At 37.3% G+C, this 17,335-nt stretch overlaps 1 protein-coding gene across 1 annotated transcript; it reads left to right on the top strand.

The window, feature by feature from the left end:
- Positions 1-2,663: 2,663 nt before the first annotated feature.
- Positions 2,664-3,676, top strand: LOC114320531 (uncharacterized). The gene has a single exon (XM_028267598.2). The coding sequence runs from the start codon at positions 2,769-2,771 to the stop codon at positions 3,414-3,416; it is 648 nt and encodes a 215-aa protein (XP_028123399.2). The 5' UTR covers positions 2,664-2,768; the 3' UTR covers positions 3,417-3,676.
- The last annotated feature ends 13,659 nt before the right edge of the window (positions 3,677-17,335 follow it).

Here is a 17,335-nt window from a genome sequence, read left to right as displayed (position 1 = left end):
ACTGTATTGACCTTTGCTGAGGCCTTCTTTTCTGGTACCGTGGTTGCACTAGATTTTGCTTTTGCACGTGCGCCATCCTCTTCTACCCTGATGTGCTGATGCACTCTTTCCATCAAGGCCTCCATAGTGAGGGGTGGCGTCATGGTAATCGAATCCCTTAGTCTGTTCCCTACTGGTAGGCCTCTTTTATATTGCGCAATGGCTAGATTGGTGGGGCAGTCTCCAATCTGGTTGAATGTCTCCCAGTAGCGACTGTTGTAAGATCTGAGGGTTTCTTTTTCACCCATGTCGATGGAGAGTAACTGGTCTATCTCCACCGGTGTTTTAGTGTTTGTTCGAAACCTCGTTACAAACGCTTCTGCCAATTGGGCCCAGGAGGCTATGCTGCTCTCTGGGAGCTTTTCGAACCAAGTCAAGCCTAGGTCGCCAAGACTTGACGGGAAGAGTATGCACATTAAGGCCTCGTTTCGCCTGTACACAGCCATGACTTGGCGAAAGTGGCTCAGGTGCGAATATGGGTCCGTCTTCCCTTCATAGGTAGTGAATTTCGGCTGAAGGAAGCCTGATGGTAGGGGCGCGTTTTCGATTGCTGGGACAAACGGCGAAGTCTGTAGTCTTGCCAATGCTTTGTCCGTTGGTTCGTAGGCCGGTTGCGGTATTGGCATTCCAACCTCGACGCTTCCATGCGTCCGAGGAGCCAACCATTGTAAGGCCGAGACTCGGTGTGGATCCCTTGCCCTGGCATCCTCCTTGCATCGTGCTTTTTCTTCGAGCACGGTTCGTAAGTCGGATGACCTGGGCAGCTCTGTTTGTCTAGATCTGGTTTGGTGTGAGTGCGAAGGCCAATACGTGCTTCCTTCAGTGTATGATCTTGCGGATCTCGTCCTCTCAGACCTGGAGTGACGAGTTCTGGAAGATAAGGAATGAGTGTCGCCTGTCCTGAGGCTTCTGCTTTCTCCTTGGAAGGGTGTAGTATTCCTACTACGATTCTCTGAGTGGCGAGGGGGCGTCTTGTGCTTGCGCCCCTCTCCTGTCGCCACATCTTTAGTCTTCATCTGGCGTTTTAATGCTTCCATGTCCGCCGCCATCTTCCGAATTAGTTCATCTTGTTCCTTCACGCGATCTTCCAGGGCTTGAGGATCAATCCTCCTCCTTTGCCTGTCAGGACTTTGAGAGTGACGAGGGCTGCTATTCCGCCTTCCCCTGCCACTCCTCCTGGAGTTATCTTGTTGGGGCTCCAGATCTGCCATAGGAGGGACAGAGGGTAATCCTTCTCGCCTTGCGCCCCCGTCAGGAGTTAGCCCGTCGACGGCGGACTGCGGTAGTTCTTCAATGTGTGCCATTGATTTGAGAAAAAGGAGAAGCTTAGTCAAGAGGTTTTTGTTCTTGTCTGTTCTTCCCACAGACGGCGCCAATTGTACGGGGAGGAAATAATTCTCCTCGTATAATCCTGTTGACCAAGTCCACGCTCCTCCGTACGACGTCGCTTTGTCACCTGAAAACACAAACGTGAGCTAGCCGGCGGGTGTGTGCCGGAAACCTCTCCGATGCCTAAGTCAGAAAACTTGACAAATAGACAAAGCTCTAAGTTCTCAGGAAGATTGTGTTCAATTACCTCCTCCAAGGTGATGTTTGTGGGTTTTTATAAGTTTCCCGTGGCACAATCCTAGTAGGACTTGTATTTCTCCATGCAGAGTCCTCCTAGGATTCATACTCCTAAGAATAATGCTTATCCTTTTACACCCTCCCCCACTGCCTAAACCAAGTGGGATGGTTTTCCCTTTGGCCGAACTACCATTTGACCGAAGTAAAACTTGGCTATACTGAGCCACCGAGTGGACCGAACTCATTCATAGTTCGGTTCTTTTGTCTTTCCTTTCTTATCTCGGCTTTCTATGTAGCACCCATAGTACGGTTTTAGACCGAACCAACGACTTTCGACCGGTATAACCCCAAGACCGGCACAACTCCAACTTGCTTTCGGACCAAAGTACCTCTATAGTTACTGTGCCGAAGTAACTTTGTCCCTCTTTATGCCGGAATAGCCTTGCCTCTACTCGGCCGGAGTAACCCTGTCTCTCCTGGGCCGGAATAACCTTGCGGCCTTTTCACCAAGTCCTTGGCACTTTGGACCGCGAAGCCCACCACATAACTCAGCCCAATTTTTACCAAAAATTACCCTCTCAGTTCATATGTATCCTCTTGTACTGCTCTTGAGCCACGTCTAGCATTGCTTCAGAGTGATTAAAGAGTCACTGCTGTAGGGATTTTAGGCTATTGAGTAGTTGGGGTTGATACTGGAGAGTGATTAGTTTCTTTGCTTTTGATGTGCCCTTGTACACTTACATATTTTATTATTTTATTTTATTACTTACCTAAAAAAATATAATATCACATGAAATCTGATATTTCAGAATATTAAAATATTTATCCCTAATAAAACAGGGTCCCCACCACAACTATTAATTTTTATTTCCCATCCCCTCCCCTTGCGATCGATATCTCTCTCTCTCTCTCTCTCTCTCTCTCTCTCACTCACTCTTTAGGTCTCCTTGTCATAATGTCATGGGGTCGTTTTGTTAGGTAATAATATATTTTTTACTTTCACTCAACAAAAATATAGATAAATAGAAGTATATATCCCAATGTATATCAGTATCCCAATACATATCAGAAACAGAGAGTAACACAAACACAACACAAGAAAAAACTCTCTCCTCTGTTCTGCTCTGCTCTGCTTTGCTCGGTTCTTCCTGAATAGGGGCAGCATGTCTTCCACTTCAACCTTCAATGGCCACTCCAAAATTGCTCCAAACAACACTGACACCCCTTTTTCACCCCCTCTCCGGCCCTCCTCCCGCCGCACTCCCTCCTTCTCCTCCTCCCCTTCTCTCTCCTCCAACTCCTCCTCCTCCTCCACCTCCTCCTTTTTCCACCATGATTCTCCCTTATTCAGTCCCAGCACTCCCCTCCGATCTTTCTTGGGAGTCCCATTTTCCTGGGAAAAATTGCCGGGAATTCCCAAGAAACAACTTTCCAAGAAAATAGACCCATCACTAAGCCTCCTCCCATTACCCCCTGCAGGGACTCCAACCCCACCTTCCTTCTCCTCCAAGAAAATCAATTCCAATTTCCATCAAAATTCCCCGCTCCGAAAGAAGAATTTCACTAGTGAGAGCTTCAGGAGGGAAAGAGATCCATTTTTCATGGCATTAATGGAGTGTTCAAAGGATGATCATGATCATGATCATGATGATCAACAAAACCCAATTGGCAGTTTCAATCTTTGGAAGAGCTCAAAGGTCACTAGGACTTTGAGTGATCGATTTGGATTCATCAACATGTACACTTCTTGCAAGAGTACGTGCCCTGTTTCAGAGTCCGTCATTTATATTCCAAGGTCTGGTCGTTCATAAAAACTTTGGGGACCGGCCGGCGAAGCTTTGATCTCATGTTAAATGTTCCAAAGTTATAGAAACTTTGAAATTTGGGGTATGAATATTTTTTCTTTATCTCTCTCTGTTTCTTGTTGGCAAGTTCTATGGCATGTGAAGACAACTACTATGTTCCCTAAGCTTTGTTTCTAGTTTTAATTTTATGTAGTAGAATTACTAGGGACCGGTGTCAATTTGTGGGTTTTTTTTAAGGGTATGAAATGCAATATTTCGTATTATATGTACACCATTATGTTGCATCAAATCTATCTCTCTCTCTCTATATATATATAAATAGATTGGCCTTTCTGTATTTCATGTGATGTTTTATGACATTATGAGTGAGATTTACATAAACCCCATGTGAGGGAGAGAGAAAAATCTTGAAAACAATGGTAGATAGGGACAACCACATTAGTAATTTTTTAATAACATGTATTTTAGAGCTTGAATTTGGTGCAAATTTTTTAATTTTTTTTTGCAAAGTTCTCTATGTGATTGAGCTACATGGACTGTATTTTCTTGGAAAGTCAATCATGGTCCAAACATCACATATTTGACTAACATATATATATTGGAAACATTTTGAATTCACTTTGTAAAATAAATATAGATACTTATAATTAGTCGCAAACTTCTAGTAAATTAAGTAATCAAGAACTTAAATACAAGACTTCTTAGCTTACCTAAATTCAAATTAACCTTTAAACTGATGCGCTTTCCTAGTTGGTTTATAAAAAAAAAAATTATGAGCGCGCTTTGCACTTTCGGTTTATACAAATCATCTTTCAAGTCAAAGATATAGGCTTTTTAATGGTTTCATTTAATTCATCTTATGTAATTTCTTACATTGTGCTTGGATTAAAATTCAAGTAATAGATGAGTTGCTCCCTTATCAAATTTGTTGACTAATTATTGTGTGATGCAGTATCCCTTTCTCATTTTCATCCTATCAATTTTTTGTTTTCTTTTTTAAAAATCTAGTTTAGAATTCAAAATTTATAGATCATTGGGACAATTTGTATTTTGTGTGATAGGCATTATGTGCTCATGTGTTGTCCATTGTATTTAAACCTTATTTATTACTTCACCAAATGTGTGTGGTAGGGTACTATGTTGTACATTTGCTAGGCGTAATCACACTCTGATGTTCTAATTTTTAACCACAAAAAATGGTGATCTAGGTAAAATATGGAGTAATCAGAAAAAAGCATAAATAAGAGAAACAAAAGTACCTAACAGTTGATAAAGAGACTATAAAATGCCTAAAGCAAAATATTATTTGGGACCCAAAAATGAATAATTAATTTGACTATTTTAGGACAAGCTTGTTAAAGTATCACAAAACTGAATGATTTTGGATCATTACTTCCACTACCATCGCACAAAACTGCCAAAGTTAAAAAATGAACATCTAATTTAACTTATATAAGCTATGGTTGGACTGTTGTAAAAATTTTCTAATTCACATTATTTTTTTTTGGCACTTCTAATTTACATATATTTTGACAATTTTGAATTGATCTTTGCAAACCAACAGGATTAGTCCATTCACCAAGATTCTGTGCATCTCACTACTATTATGTCCAGGGTTTATTTCTTTCTGTGATAAAAATAAAAAAAATATATATTTTTTCACGTAGGTGTAGGTCTTTCTCCTTTGTTGGTATGGTATTTGATTCACTAGGTCTGTGTTATCTTTATTTCCATCTGTTGCTTTCTTTCAGTAGGTAGGCATACCCAAATCCAATGATTCATGATAACATTTATCAAAAAATATACATATACACTAATGTTGTGTTTGGTTAGGAGATTTGAGGAGGGATTTTAAAGGAAAATAGAAAAGGTAGGTGAAATGTGAATAAAACATACCTATATTTTACTTAGTTTCACATACCTTTTCTCTTTTCCTTTCCAAATCTCTCTCCAAATCCTCTAACCAAACACAGCATAAGAATATAATTAAGATAAATTAAAATGAACAAGTATGGCCTATTTTATTTTCTTTTCTTGGGAGTGGGGAGAAGGGTAAGTGCTGTAGGACCATTGGAAAACGACAAATTAGATACATACGTATATAAGCTCACCAAAGGACAATCTCCAATGTCCCAACCTTTATATCATGATTCTAGAATGTAGAAGAAATTCAACTCCTCAAAATTGGATCCATGTTTTGGGTCAAGTGACTAGTCTCACTCACTCACTTCTCTTTTTCTCTTCAACGAACCTTTTTGTGTTGTATATGATGAAAGTTTTGGTGCACGATTATTCATATATATATATATATATATTTATATAGGCACGTTGGAGTGAAAAAAGAAGCTGTGGTATGATGAACAAGAGGTCCACCCCAACACTTTGTGCCCCAGTTCTCTCTATCCCACATCATTCAATTGAGTGGCATCTCTATGGTATCATAGCAAAAAAATTAAACAATTGTATTAATGAAATGAATTAAAAAATAGGAATAGATGGTTGGATTGATCTATATTGCCAGCTTGTCGTAATGCTAACTATTAACTTATTGTAGCCTTCTTGTCCGCTTCTTTCTCTAGTTGTGAGAATATAAAAACAAAAACCAATAGCTGTATATTTATAGAAAGTGTCTAGAAAGTATTTTAAAAAATGCAACATGAGGGCTAGATTTATTTGAGAAAAGTATATAAAAATTTGTATGACTATTTCCAAACACCTCATAGCATTTTTAGGGCTTGTGAAGGTTTGATCATTTATGTATGATTTGATTTCTTGTGCACTGCCCCTTCAAATGGATTTCGAAGATCAAAATCCTTTATTGGTCTATACCTAGACCTAAGTAAATCCACGAACTCAATTAAATTATTCCTTCTTATTCTCACTGAGGGCTGGTTTGACGACCCTTAAAAAAGCTAAAAAATCAAAAAGTTATCTAAAAAATTAAAAAATTATCACTATTCACCAAAAAAAATATTATAAAAATATTAATACAAATAAAAAAAACCCCAAGATTGGTACTGACGTGATGGTGGAGTCAGTGACCAGGGAAAAAAAAAATTATAGTAAAATATTCACTAAATTGAATGGTAAAGTTGGGCCCGTAGGGGCCCACCATGGGTCCCGTTTTGATAATCTAAACCGTTGAATATGTAGAACTCGTCTAGTACTAAATGTCTATAAAAAATCACGTCTATTGGATATCGTTAACTATATGATCAAATCAGTTTTATATAAAAATGGATAGTGTTATAGTTAACAGTTAACAAAAAACACTGACATGATCAGATAGCTATCGATATCCAATCAACGTAATTTTGTATAAGTATATAGTACTCGACGAGTTCTACACATTGAACGGTTTCGATTAGAAAAATGGGACCCGTGGTGGGCCCCACGGGCCAAACAACACATTCAATCAAAGCCGGAGAAGGAGACAATATTTTCTCATCTACTCACCAGCCAGTCACCACTGCCATTCCGTACGGCCTCATACCCTATCTTCTCCTACACACTTATTTATACAATTTTTTAATACACAATTTTTCATAAAAAGTCAAAAAGTTAATCTAAACATCCATATTTTTTTCCTCAACGTTTTAGTCTAAAAAGACAAAAAGTGCACTTATTTTAGTACACCCCAAACAACCCCTAAGCCTAAGTATCTGAAGTATGAATTTTGTTTTTATAACCTATCAATCATTCTAATGAGTAAGGGTTGGTGTTTGCAAAAATGTCGAGATGTTATTTGCGACAAGTAGTTCTGTTGGTTTATTGGTCACATTTTATTCATGAACTGGCATGCATTGGTATTAACCTAGATACGGCGAAATCATTCAATTAGATCAAATGTACTTAGTCGATTTAATAAGTACCTTGTGTTAGAATTGAAAATTCTATGGATTAGATCAAAAGCCGAACCATAAAGGTGCAACATCACCTACTCTTTCAACTACAGAGTCAACCAAAACAGAAACCTTAGCGAAATAGAAAGAAGCTCGATTTTGATTGAATATCATTTCCTGTGTTCATCTTGTATTGAGGTATACCGAAGATATAAGTATAACAGAAGGGGAGGGATTGCTTTATTCGAGCATATTTAAATAGATACTATGTTTACATATGGATCCCTACATTCCTTTTTGTGCGCACTTTATTGTATCTGCCGCAAGAAACAGGAGATGTGCGAAACGAAAAAACTATCAAAAAACGATGATTGTTCATGGAGGTTTCCATAGAAAGAGCCCTTGATTTTGGCAAACAAAAACCTACAACTCCCTGGGGTTATCTTGTATTTTTAAAACACATAATTTTTATATATACCCTTTTAGATATTTATTTTGAAAAACAATTAATATGACGGTGACACTATGTCATCACCACTAGGGGTGAGTGCAGATCGGTTGTAACCACAGAACCTCCAATCCTCCATCCATCAGCTAGATTGGCAAATTGGAAAAAATCAATCCGCGTCTATTTGCCAATCCGACGGAAATGGATTGAGCAGATTGGCTTATTAGCGGATGGAAGCGAATCAGTTTGGCAGTTTAAAATTTTACAAATTTTCAACCAAATTCAATATGTGCACTTCGTCAAAAAAAAAAAAAAAACCACAGACGTGTGTGTGCACTTCTTTCTTGAACCACCACCTTTGTGCAATGGGCAAACATATACAACAAACAACAAACAAACAATAAAGTATTTGTTTTGAACAAAAGCAATACCAGTTATTTCCATGGCAATCTAATCACAAACAGATGCAGTCAATACTGAACAATCATACATATTTTTTTTGAACAAAAACAATACCAGTTATTTCCATGGCAATCCAATCACAAACAGATACAAAACAAACACAAATTTTCGGCAACTAGCTTGCATTCGTGTTTCAATCCTCTCTTCATATTCCCATATATCTCTCTCTCTCTCTTTCTCTCTCTCTCTCTCTCTCTCTCTCTCTCTCACACACACACATTCTCTCTTTCTATATATGTTATGTATATGTAACATTAATCACTCTCATAACTTGGACCTCACTGGAGTCTCTATCTCATTTTATATATTCTATTACATATACATAAATATATTGATATGTGTGTGTCTTATAAGTTTCAAACAAAACCCACCTCAATTACTAGGTGTATTTGCACACACTTTTCTTCCCTACAAAAGGTTGACCATCTGTTATAGATGTTGAAAACGCATATATATATATATATATATAGATATCTAATACAAACAACATGTTTGTGTGAAGAAATGAAAGAACCTGTTGAATTATATTTTCTTTTTCTGAGATACATCATAATGTTGATTTACAATGCCTATTTATAAACTTGTATGTAAGCTTTATGTTGTTACAACAGAGTGATAATGACCACTATAAGGCTAAGATGGTAGAGGCTTCGGGAATCTTCTTGGTATAGCTGATATAACAGAATCAGCTGTTGGTGTAGCTGCTATAACAGAATCAGTTGCAGCATTGGTTGTAACAGAATCAGTTGAAGCAGTTGAACTGCTATTCTGCTTCAGTTTAGGGTCTTCAATATTCCTCGGCAAGCTGATGGGGCGATCAAGAACCATGAGCTTGGATTTGAGATATTGAAATCGAGAGACACTTAAAGGTTTAGTAAACAGATCAGCAAGCTGATCAATTGTTGGAATATATTGCAACTGAAACTGTTTAGTTAGAACCTTATCGCGGACAAAATGACAATCGATTTCGATATGCTTTGAACGTGTGTGGAAGACAGGATTGGAAGCTAGAGCTATTGCAGAGAGGTTATCACACCAGAGAATGGGGGTAGTAGGAGAAGTAATACCCATTTCAGTAAGTAGCATGGAAATCCAACTTAACTCAGCAGCAGTATTGGCTAAAGCTCGATGTTCAGCCTCAGTGGATGAGCGTGACACGGTGGCCTGCTTTTTGGCAGACCAAGAAACCAAATTGGAACCCAAGAAGACACAGTAACCAGACGTTGATTTTCTGTCATGAACATCGCCGGCCCAATTGGAATCAGAATACCCATGAACATCAAAAGTACTGGAGGAAAAAACCAAGCCATGAGTGAGGGTCCCTTGAACATATCTCAGAATTCTCTTGACTGCAGCAAAATGTTCCAAGGTAGGGGCATGCATATGTTGACAAGCTTGGTTAACAGATAGAGAAAGGTCTGGTCTGGTAATGATGAGATATTGGAGAGCACCAACAATGCTTCGATAAAGAGCTGGATCAGAAAATGGTAAAGAAGCATTTGGCAGCACACTAGGCTTGACAGCAATAGGTGAAGGACAGGGTTTACAAGATGACAAACCAGCTTTCAGAAGAATCTCTTTGGCATATTTAGACTGAGATAGAAGATAGCCAGAGCTAGTAGGGTGGACTGAAATACCAAGAAAATAAGCAATATCACCCAATTCTTTCATGGAGAACACATTGTGCATCTTTGTAATGAGAGATTGAATGTGGGAAGAACTATCACCAGTGATCAAGATGTCATCCACGTATACCAATAAATAAGTGACTGAGGTGGCAGTCCTTTGAATGAATAAAGAAGAGTCATTCTTGCTATGAGTAAAGCCTTGAGATACCAAGTATTGAGAAAAGGTGGAAAACCACGCTCGGGGTGCCTGTTTCAATCCATATAAGGACTTGTGAAGTTTACACACTTGATGAGGAGAGGAAGAATCCTCAAAACCGGGCGGCTGAAGCATGAAGACTTCCTCTTCAAGATGACCATGAAGAAAGGCATTGGAAATGTCTAACTGTTTAAGAGCCCACTTATGGTGAAGTGCAAGACAAAGTAAGATGCGAATAGTGGGTTGCTTAGCCACAGGACTGAAAGTCTCATGAAAATCAATACCCTCTCGCTGTAGGTACCCTTTGGCAACTAAGCGTGCCTTATACCGTGCAATAGTGCCATCAGAATTTCTTTTCACTTTGAAAATCCACTTACAGCCTATAGCAGTTTTGTTAGGGGGAAGTGACACTAAAGACCAAGTATGTTGTTGCTGAAGAGCAGAGAATTCTTCAAGCATAGCTTGATGCCAAACAGGAGATAGTAAAGCCTCGCTGTAAGAAGGAGGTTCAGAATGAGTGTAGGAATCAGACGCAGTTACAGTGGCAGGTAGAGAAAGAGCGGAGGAAGCAGGTAAAGTAGCAGTGGCAGGAGAAGCAAGTAAACAGTGATGAGGTGCAGCAGATTTGGATCTTGTAATCATAGGATGCTGATTAGAATTAGAAGGAGGCAGATGTGGTAACTCAATAGAAATGGACTGAATAGGAACTATAGCAGGTGGTAAAGAAGAAGTAGGAGGAGACACAGAACTAGGAGATACGAGACTAGATAAGGTCTGAGAGGTTTGAGAAACAACAGAAGAAGAGAAAGACGGCCAGAAAAAAGATTGAATAGCAGGTAAGGTTGGTAAGGGTGAAGAGACTGAAGAAGCATTCAAATGAGCAAAGGGAAACACATGCTCATTAAAAACCACATGTCTAGACAAATAGATCCGACCTGTGAGTGGATCAAGACAACGATAACCTTTAGCAAACGGATGATAACCCAAAAAAACACAGGAGACAGATTTAGGACGGAGCTTGAGAGGTTGATAAGGCTTAAGCCAAGGGAAGCACTGGCAACCAAACACGCGAAAATATGAGTAGTCTGGAGTGTAGTGAAAAAGCTTTTCAAAAGGAGATTTATGTCCAAGCTTTGAAGAAGGAAGTCTATTAATAAGAAAAGTAGAAATAGTAACAGTATCAAACCAGTAGTGTAATGGTATAGATGAGTGATGAAGAAGAGCAGTAGCAATTTCAGTGATATGCCGATGTTTCCTCTCAGCAGTACCATTCTGAGAGGGAGTGTGAGGACAAGAATGTTGGTGAATAATCACTTGGGTACGTAAGAAAGAGTTCATTTTATTAGTGAAATATTCAGATCCTCCATCAGTTCTTAGAATTTGTAATGAAGTATGAAATTGTTTTTCAATATAAGCCTTGAATGCTATGAACTTATCACACACTTCACTTTTATAAGATAATGGAAAAAGCCAAGTAAATCGACTAAAGTCATCCACAAAAAGTAAGTAGTATTTATAACCAGAAGTAGAAGAGTATGGCCCCCATACATCACTATGGATAAGAGAGAGTGGGGCATTCACAGTAGTATTAGACAACTGAAAAGGAAGTCTATGACTTTTAGCTATGCAACAATTAGTACAAGCTGCCATTGTATTCTGTGAAACATTATTCTGGGAAACAGTCAACAATGGTTTAAGATGATTGTATTTCACAAAGGAGGGATGGCCTAATCGATTATGCCAAATGGAGGAAGAAACAGGTGTATGTGATGTAGTAAAGTATGAATTATGAACAAATGGATCAGCAGGTAGCACAGATGTTGAAGGAGAGTAAAAATGGTAGAGGCCATTGGTATTAGACCCTTGATGAAGAGTTCTCTTCGAATCTTTGTCCTGAATCATGAATTTAGAATCATCAAAGGTAATGAGACAATTATTGTCCTTAGTAAATTTGTGAACTGACAAAAGGTTAGAAGAAATGGAAGGAGCATGTAAGACATGTTTTAATCGAAAAGAACAATGAGGTGTAGGAAGCAGTCCCTTACCAGTGTTGTGAATGGGAATTGTAGTTCCATTACCTATAGTGATCTGATCTGAACCTGGATAGGGCTGTGATTGACTGAGATTATGAAAATCATGTGTGATATGATCTGTAGCAGTAGAGTCCAAGTACCAAGGTATTTGAGGAGGAGAAGTAGCTGCTGTTGGAGTAGCTGATGAAGTAGCAGCAACAAATGCTCTGGAGCTAGACTCAGAAGGATGCTGATGTTGAGAACTAAATGAAGATTGATACTGAGAATCCATCCGATACCACCAGTCTAATGCAGAGTGACCAGAACCTCCACAAATCTGACAAGTTATAGATCTACCTCTGCTGCGAGAGAAACCTCCTTGATCACGAAAATTTCGTGAAAAACCAGAGTTAGTGGTGAAATTAGATCCAGATCTACCACCGCCTCGAGGAGTACCTTTGTATGAACGACCTCGATTGCCTCTGTAAGAGTGACCTCTGAAGGTAGAAGAATGTCCTCTGTGATTAGAATTGAAGGAACCTTGAACCGCAGAGAAGGCCATAGTAGGTTTAGAAGAAAGTGTCTGAAGTTTGGATTCAATATGAACAGATTCAGAAAGAAGAAGAGCAGTCAATTCTTCCATGGAAATTGACTCTGCTCTGGCTCGAATGGTAGTCTTGAAGGCATCATACTCATTAGGAAGACCATTCAAAGTAAGCAAAACAAGATCTTCATCATCTATAAAGGAAGAAACAAGAGCCAATTGACTGACCAAGGCTTTGATCTTGGAAAGATAATTCTCCATCGAGTCTGATTTCTTAGAAATGTTGTTTAATTTGTTCTTTAACTGATGAATATGTGATCGAGAAAGCGAAGTGAATCGCTTATGTAAAGCAGTCCAGATCTCAGCACAACTATGAAGATGAAGAACAGATGAATAGATTTCAGGTGACAAAGTTGCAGTAATGCAACTGAGCAAGTGTGCATCAATAATCTTCCATTGCAAATATTCAGGATTGTCCTTCTCTGAACCAGAAGAATCTGTTATCGTCATTTGTGGACATGATATAGTTCCATCAACAAATCCAAGAAGACTAGTAGCAATAAGAATGCTCTGCACTTGAGTTTTCCAGATTAGAAAATTTGATCCATCAAGCTTGATGGTGATAAACGAGGAAAGGTTTGAAATTAGAAATGAGAGATTTGGAGGAAGTGAGGTTGAAGTCATGAGAGAAGATAAAGAAGTGGAAGGAGCCATGAATCAACTCGTTAGAGAGAGTAGCTCTGATACCATGAAGAAATGAAAGAACCTGTTGAATTATATTTTCTTTTTCTGAGATACATCATAATGTTGATTTACAATGCCTATTTATAAACTTGTATGTAAGCTTTATGTTGTTACAACAGAGTGATAATGACCACTATAAGGCTGAGATGGTAGAGGCTTCGGGAATCTTCTTGGTATAGCTGATATAACAGAATCAGTTGTTGGTGTAGCTGCTATAACAGAATCAGTTGCAGCATTGGTTGTAACAGAATCAGGACATTTTGCTGTAAGTGTTAATAATACATGTAACCATAATAATAATGCGGAATTAAACTTAACAGGATCTTGAATTCAATACAACTCAAGAATAAAACGAACATACCTTTGTTAGCCATTGAATTAGAGAAGTTGAGAAAATACCCCTAATAGTTGAACCTTGAATTCTTAGCTCACCTTCTTCTCTCTGTCTCTCTTAATTAGAATGACTATAAAACTTAAAGTGATGGAAAAATACTCATGATATGAAAGGGGAGTCACCCATCCTTATATAGAGGAGAGAAGAGGGCCAAATAAACTCTATCAGAAGAATTTCTAATCCATCAAGGTTTCCTTCTTATCTTAGAAGAGTGATTATATTAAAATTCTAATTACTGAACTTTATATATAATATTGGCTTTATCTAATTATGGAGTCCAAATAAAATAAAACATGTAAAAATATGTAGGCTATTGGGCTACACTAGAAAATAAATCCAACATTCTCCCACTTGGCCCATTAAGCCGATTATGATGCAATTATGAGTTTTTCCAAAAATATGCAACTTATAAAAAATTTTGACTCATTGGATTCCACACTAAAAACTTTGACACGTGATCACGAATTTTTAAAAATAGCCAATAAGTTCAGATATATTAGAAACTATAATACTGTGATTACTTCAGATCACCAATGTGAATCATATCGGTTATATAATATTTATGTCATATTTTCTTCTATGCACTACAACATTGATAACCTTCACCAACCCAGTCCTTTATCGGGATATATAATTATTTTCCTGAAAAGCTCCTATAATTTGTCTTGTTAAGACATTCCCTGTTTATCAATATTCAAATTAATGTGTACACACACTTTTAGAAACAGGAAAAATAGAAACAAAATTATTATTGCGCAAATAGTGTCAAATAAAAATAAGCACTCACGATTAACCATACACATCAAGGGTTGCTTAAAAGACCCATCCTGATAACATGCCCTTTGTATGTCTTTGGTGGCAATCCCTTTGTGAATGGATCAGCAATCATAAGAGAGGTGCTTAAGTTTTCAATTAACATTTGTTGTTTCTGGACTCTTTCTCTACTGACTAGGTACTTTACTTCCATGTGTTTGGAACCACTAGAGTACTTTCCATTCTTAGAGAAGAAAACTGCTACTGTATTGTCACAATATATCTTCAGTGGCCTGACAATTGAGTCAACAACACTAAGTCCTGAGATGAAATTTCACAACTATAAAGCATGATTTGTAGCCTCAAAGCATATGGAATGTCCTTCATTTGTTTTCTTTCCAAGTCATTCCTTGGACATTGTTTTCATTTAATTTATCACCCTTCGTGATGGGTGCATCACCGGCTGAACAAAACTGCATATTGAATCTCTCAAAAACACGATCAATATATCCTTTTTGAGATAGTCCTAGCAATCATCGAGATTGATCACTAAAGATCTCTATGCCAATAACATAGTTTGTCTCACCCATATCGACCATTTTAAAGTTCTTGGAGAGATATTCCTTGGTTTCATGCAATAAGCCAAGGTCATTAGTAGCTAACAAAATGTGATCTACATATAGCACCAAAATAATGAACTTGCTCCCACTAACCTTTAGATAGATACGCTGATCAACTGCATTTTCCTAAAATCCGAAAGAGATAATGGTATCATTAAACCTTAAATACCATTGCTTGGAAGCTTGTTTAAGGCCATATATGGATTTCTTTAATTTGCAAGCTAAATGTTCGTTACCTTTCTTTGCAAATTCTTCTGGCCGCTCGATATAAATTTCTTCATCCAAATTCCCATTTAAAAAAGTAGTTTTCACATCCATTTGATGCAACTCTAAGTCATAATGAGCTACCAATGCTAGGATGATTCTAAGCAAGTCCTTCTTAGATACTGAAGAGAAGGTCTTTGTATAGTCTATGCCTTCTTTTTGAGTAAAACCCTTGGCAACAAGTCTGGCTTTAAATCATTCGATATTGCCTTTTGCGTCACGCTTGGTCTTGAAGACCCATTTACATCCGACCTTTTGGCAGTTATTAGGCTATTCGACGAGATCCCAAACACTATTTTGTTCCATGGATTTTAACTCTTCATTTATAGCATTGACCTATTTAGATGAATCATCACTATTCATGGCTTGTGAAAATGAGACTGGATCTTTGTTAATCCCAATATCAAAATCAGATTCCTATAGATACACCATGTAATCATCTGGAATGGCAGGCTTTCTTTCCATCTGAGATCTTCTCAGAACTGCCAGTTGTGGTAGTTCTACAATATTTTTAATGGTGGTATCTTCATGAAGTGGTGAAACATGAGGTGGCGAAGGATTTTCATTATGTTGTTCGTTTCCCTCAGCCTGTGGAAAAGTCTGAGGTACAACAATTTTTTGATAAGGGTCAAATATTGGGATATCCACCCGAATTTCCTTGAAATTCACCACTCGTGTTTTCTCACTCCCACTAATTTCACCATTCTCTAGGAATCTAGCATTACCAGTTTCCACTATCCTCATACTGTACAATAGAATTTGTACCCTTTAGACTTGTCTGGATAACCAATGAAATATCCAGATATTGTTCTTGAGTCCAACTTTTTTTTTTATGGGTTGAAGATTCTTGCCTCTGCTGGACAACCCCAAATATGTTAGTGTCTAAAACTAGGTTTCTTACCAGTCCACAACTCAAAAAAAATAAAACGAACATACCTTTGTCAGTCATTGAATACCCAAAGGTAACATGACTAGTTGAAAAATTGCTTAAGTTACATTATCCTACCCAGTTTATAATTATTTGAAAGTGACTCTCCTTTGGGCTAGTCTAAATCTCCTAATTATAACTACAATTGAGAATATTATCAACCTTAATGTCTACTTTGGCAGCTACTAAATTAGTAAACCCTATGAATACAGAACTAACCAACAATATTCTCTATTCATTAATTTGAGTTATTTAATTATCATTAATTCAATCAGTATTTAATGATTTCTAGAATTTCTTTTATGTGATTGCAATTACCAATATGATAATAATAATAACTCTAGACAAACATGAATATATATATATATATATATAATATGACAATCATGAATATCTCATATAATGGTCAATAAGAATTACACCTAATATGAATTAACCACTTCAATATTTAATAGTTAATGTCATAAAATTATATCATGATATCAATTTTAGATCATGAAAATATATAAATATTAATAATAAAGTGTACATAATCAAACAAGAAAAAATCATAATTCTTTGACATAATACAATCAAATATTTATTTAATAGACTGAATGATTCAACGAATTCTAAAATCACTTTTAATCCGATAATTTGTAATCAATTTTTGATGTACCAAGTCAGCCAAAATTGGTAGCAGAATCAGTTGGATTGTGCAATGACTAAGTAACGGCCTAAGCCAAATTTTTGATCGCGGCTTGTTTTAAAAAAAAAAACTTGTCCAATTCTCTAATAAGAAGGCAAGGTTTTAACTTTAAATTTAACCAACCAACCTATGTGGGAGATAAGTGGACTATTATCATGCAAACTTTAAAGTCATGGCTATGTATATGCTTATTGTAAAGGGTTATGGAGAGCATGTTAATAGCATAACAAAAATCAAAAAGGTGTATTACACGTTTGATCAATACAAACAAATTGAGATAATATTTTAAAGTCAATACTTTTAATAAAACAAAGGTACCGTTTATTAATAACAGTATCATAAATATATTATTATTCCAATGTGTATTGATTCACAAAACTAAAGCTCTGATACCACATGTAA

This window comes from Camellia sinensis, chromosome 3 (assembly GCF_055761805.1).
Source record: "Camellia sinensis isolate YWXY chromosome 3, ASM5576180v1, whole genome shotgun sequence".
In the NCBI taxonomy this organism is placed as follows: Eukaryota; Viridiplantae; Streptophyta; class Magnoliopsida; order Ericales; family Theaceae; genus Camellia; species Camellia sinensis.
Note: the sequence above shows the minus strand (reverse complement) of the source record. Positions and strands in the feature narration are given on the sequence as shown.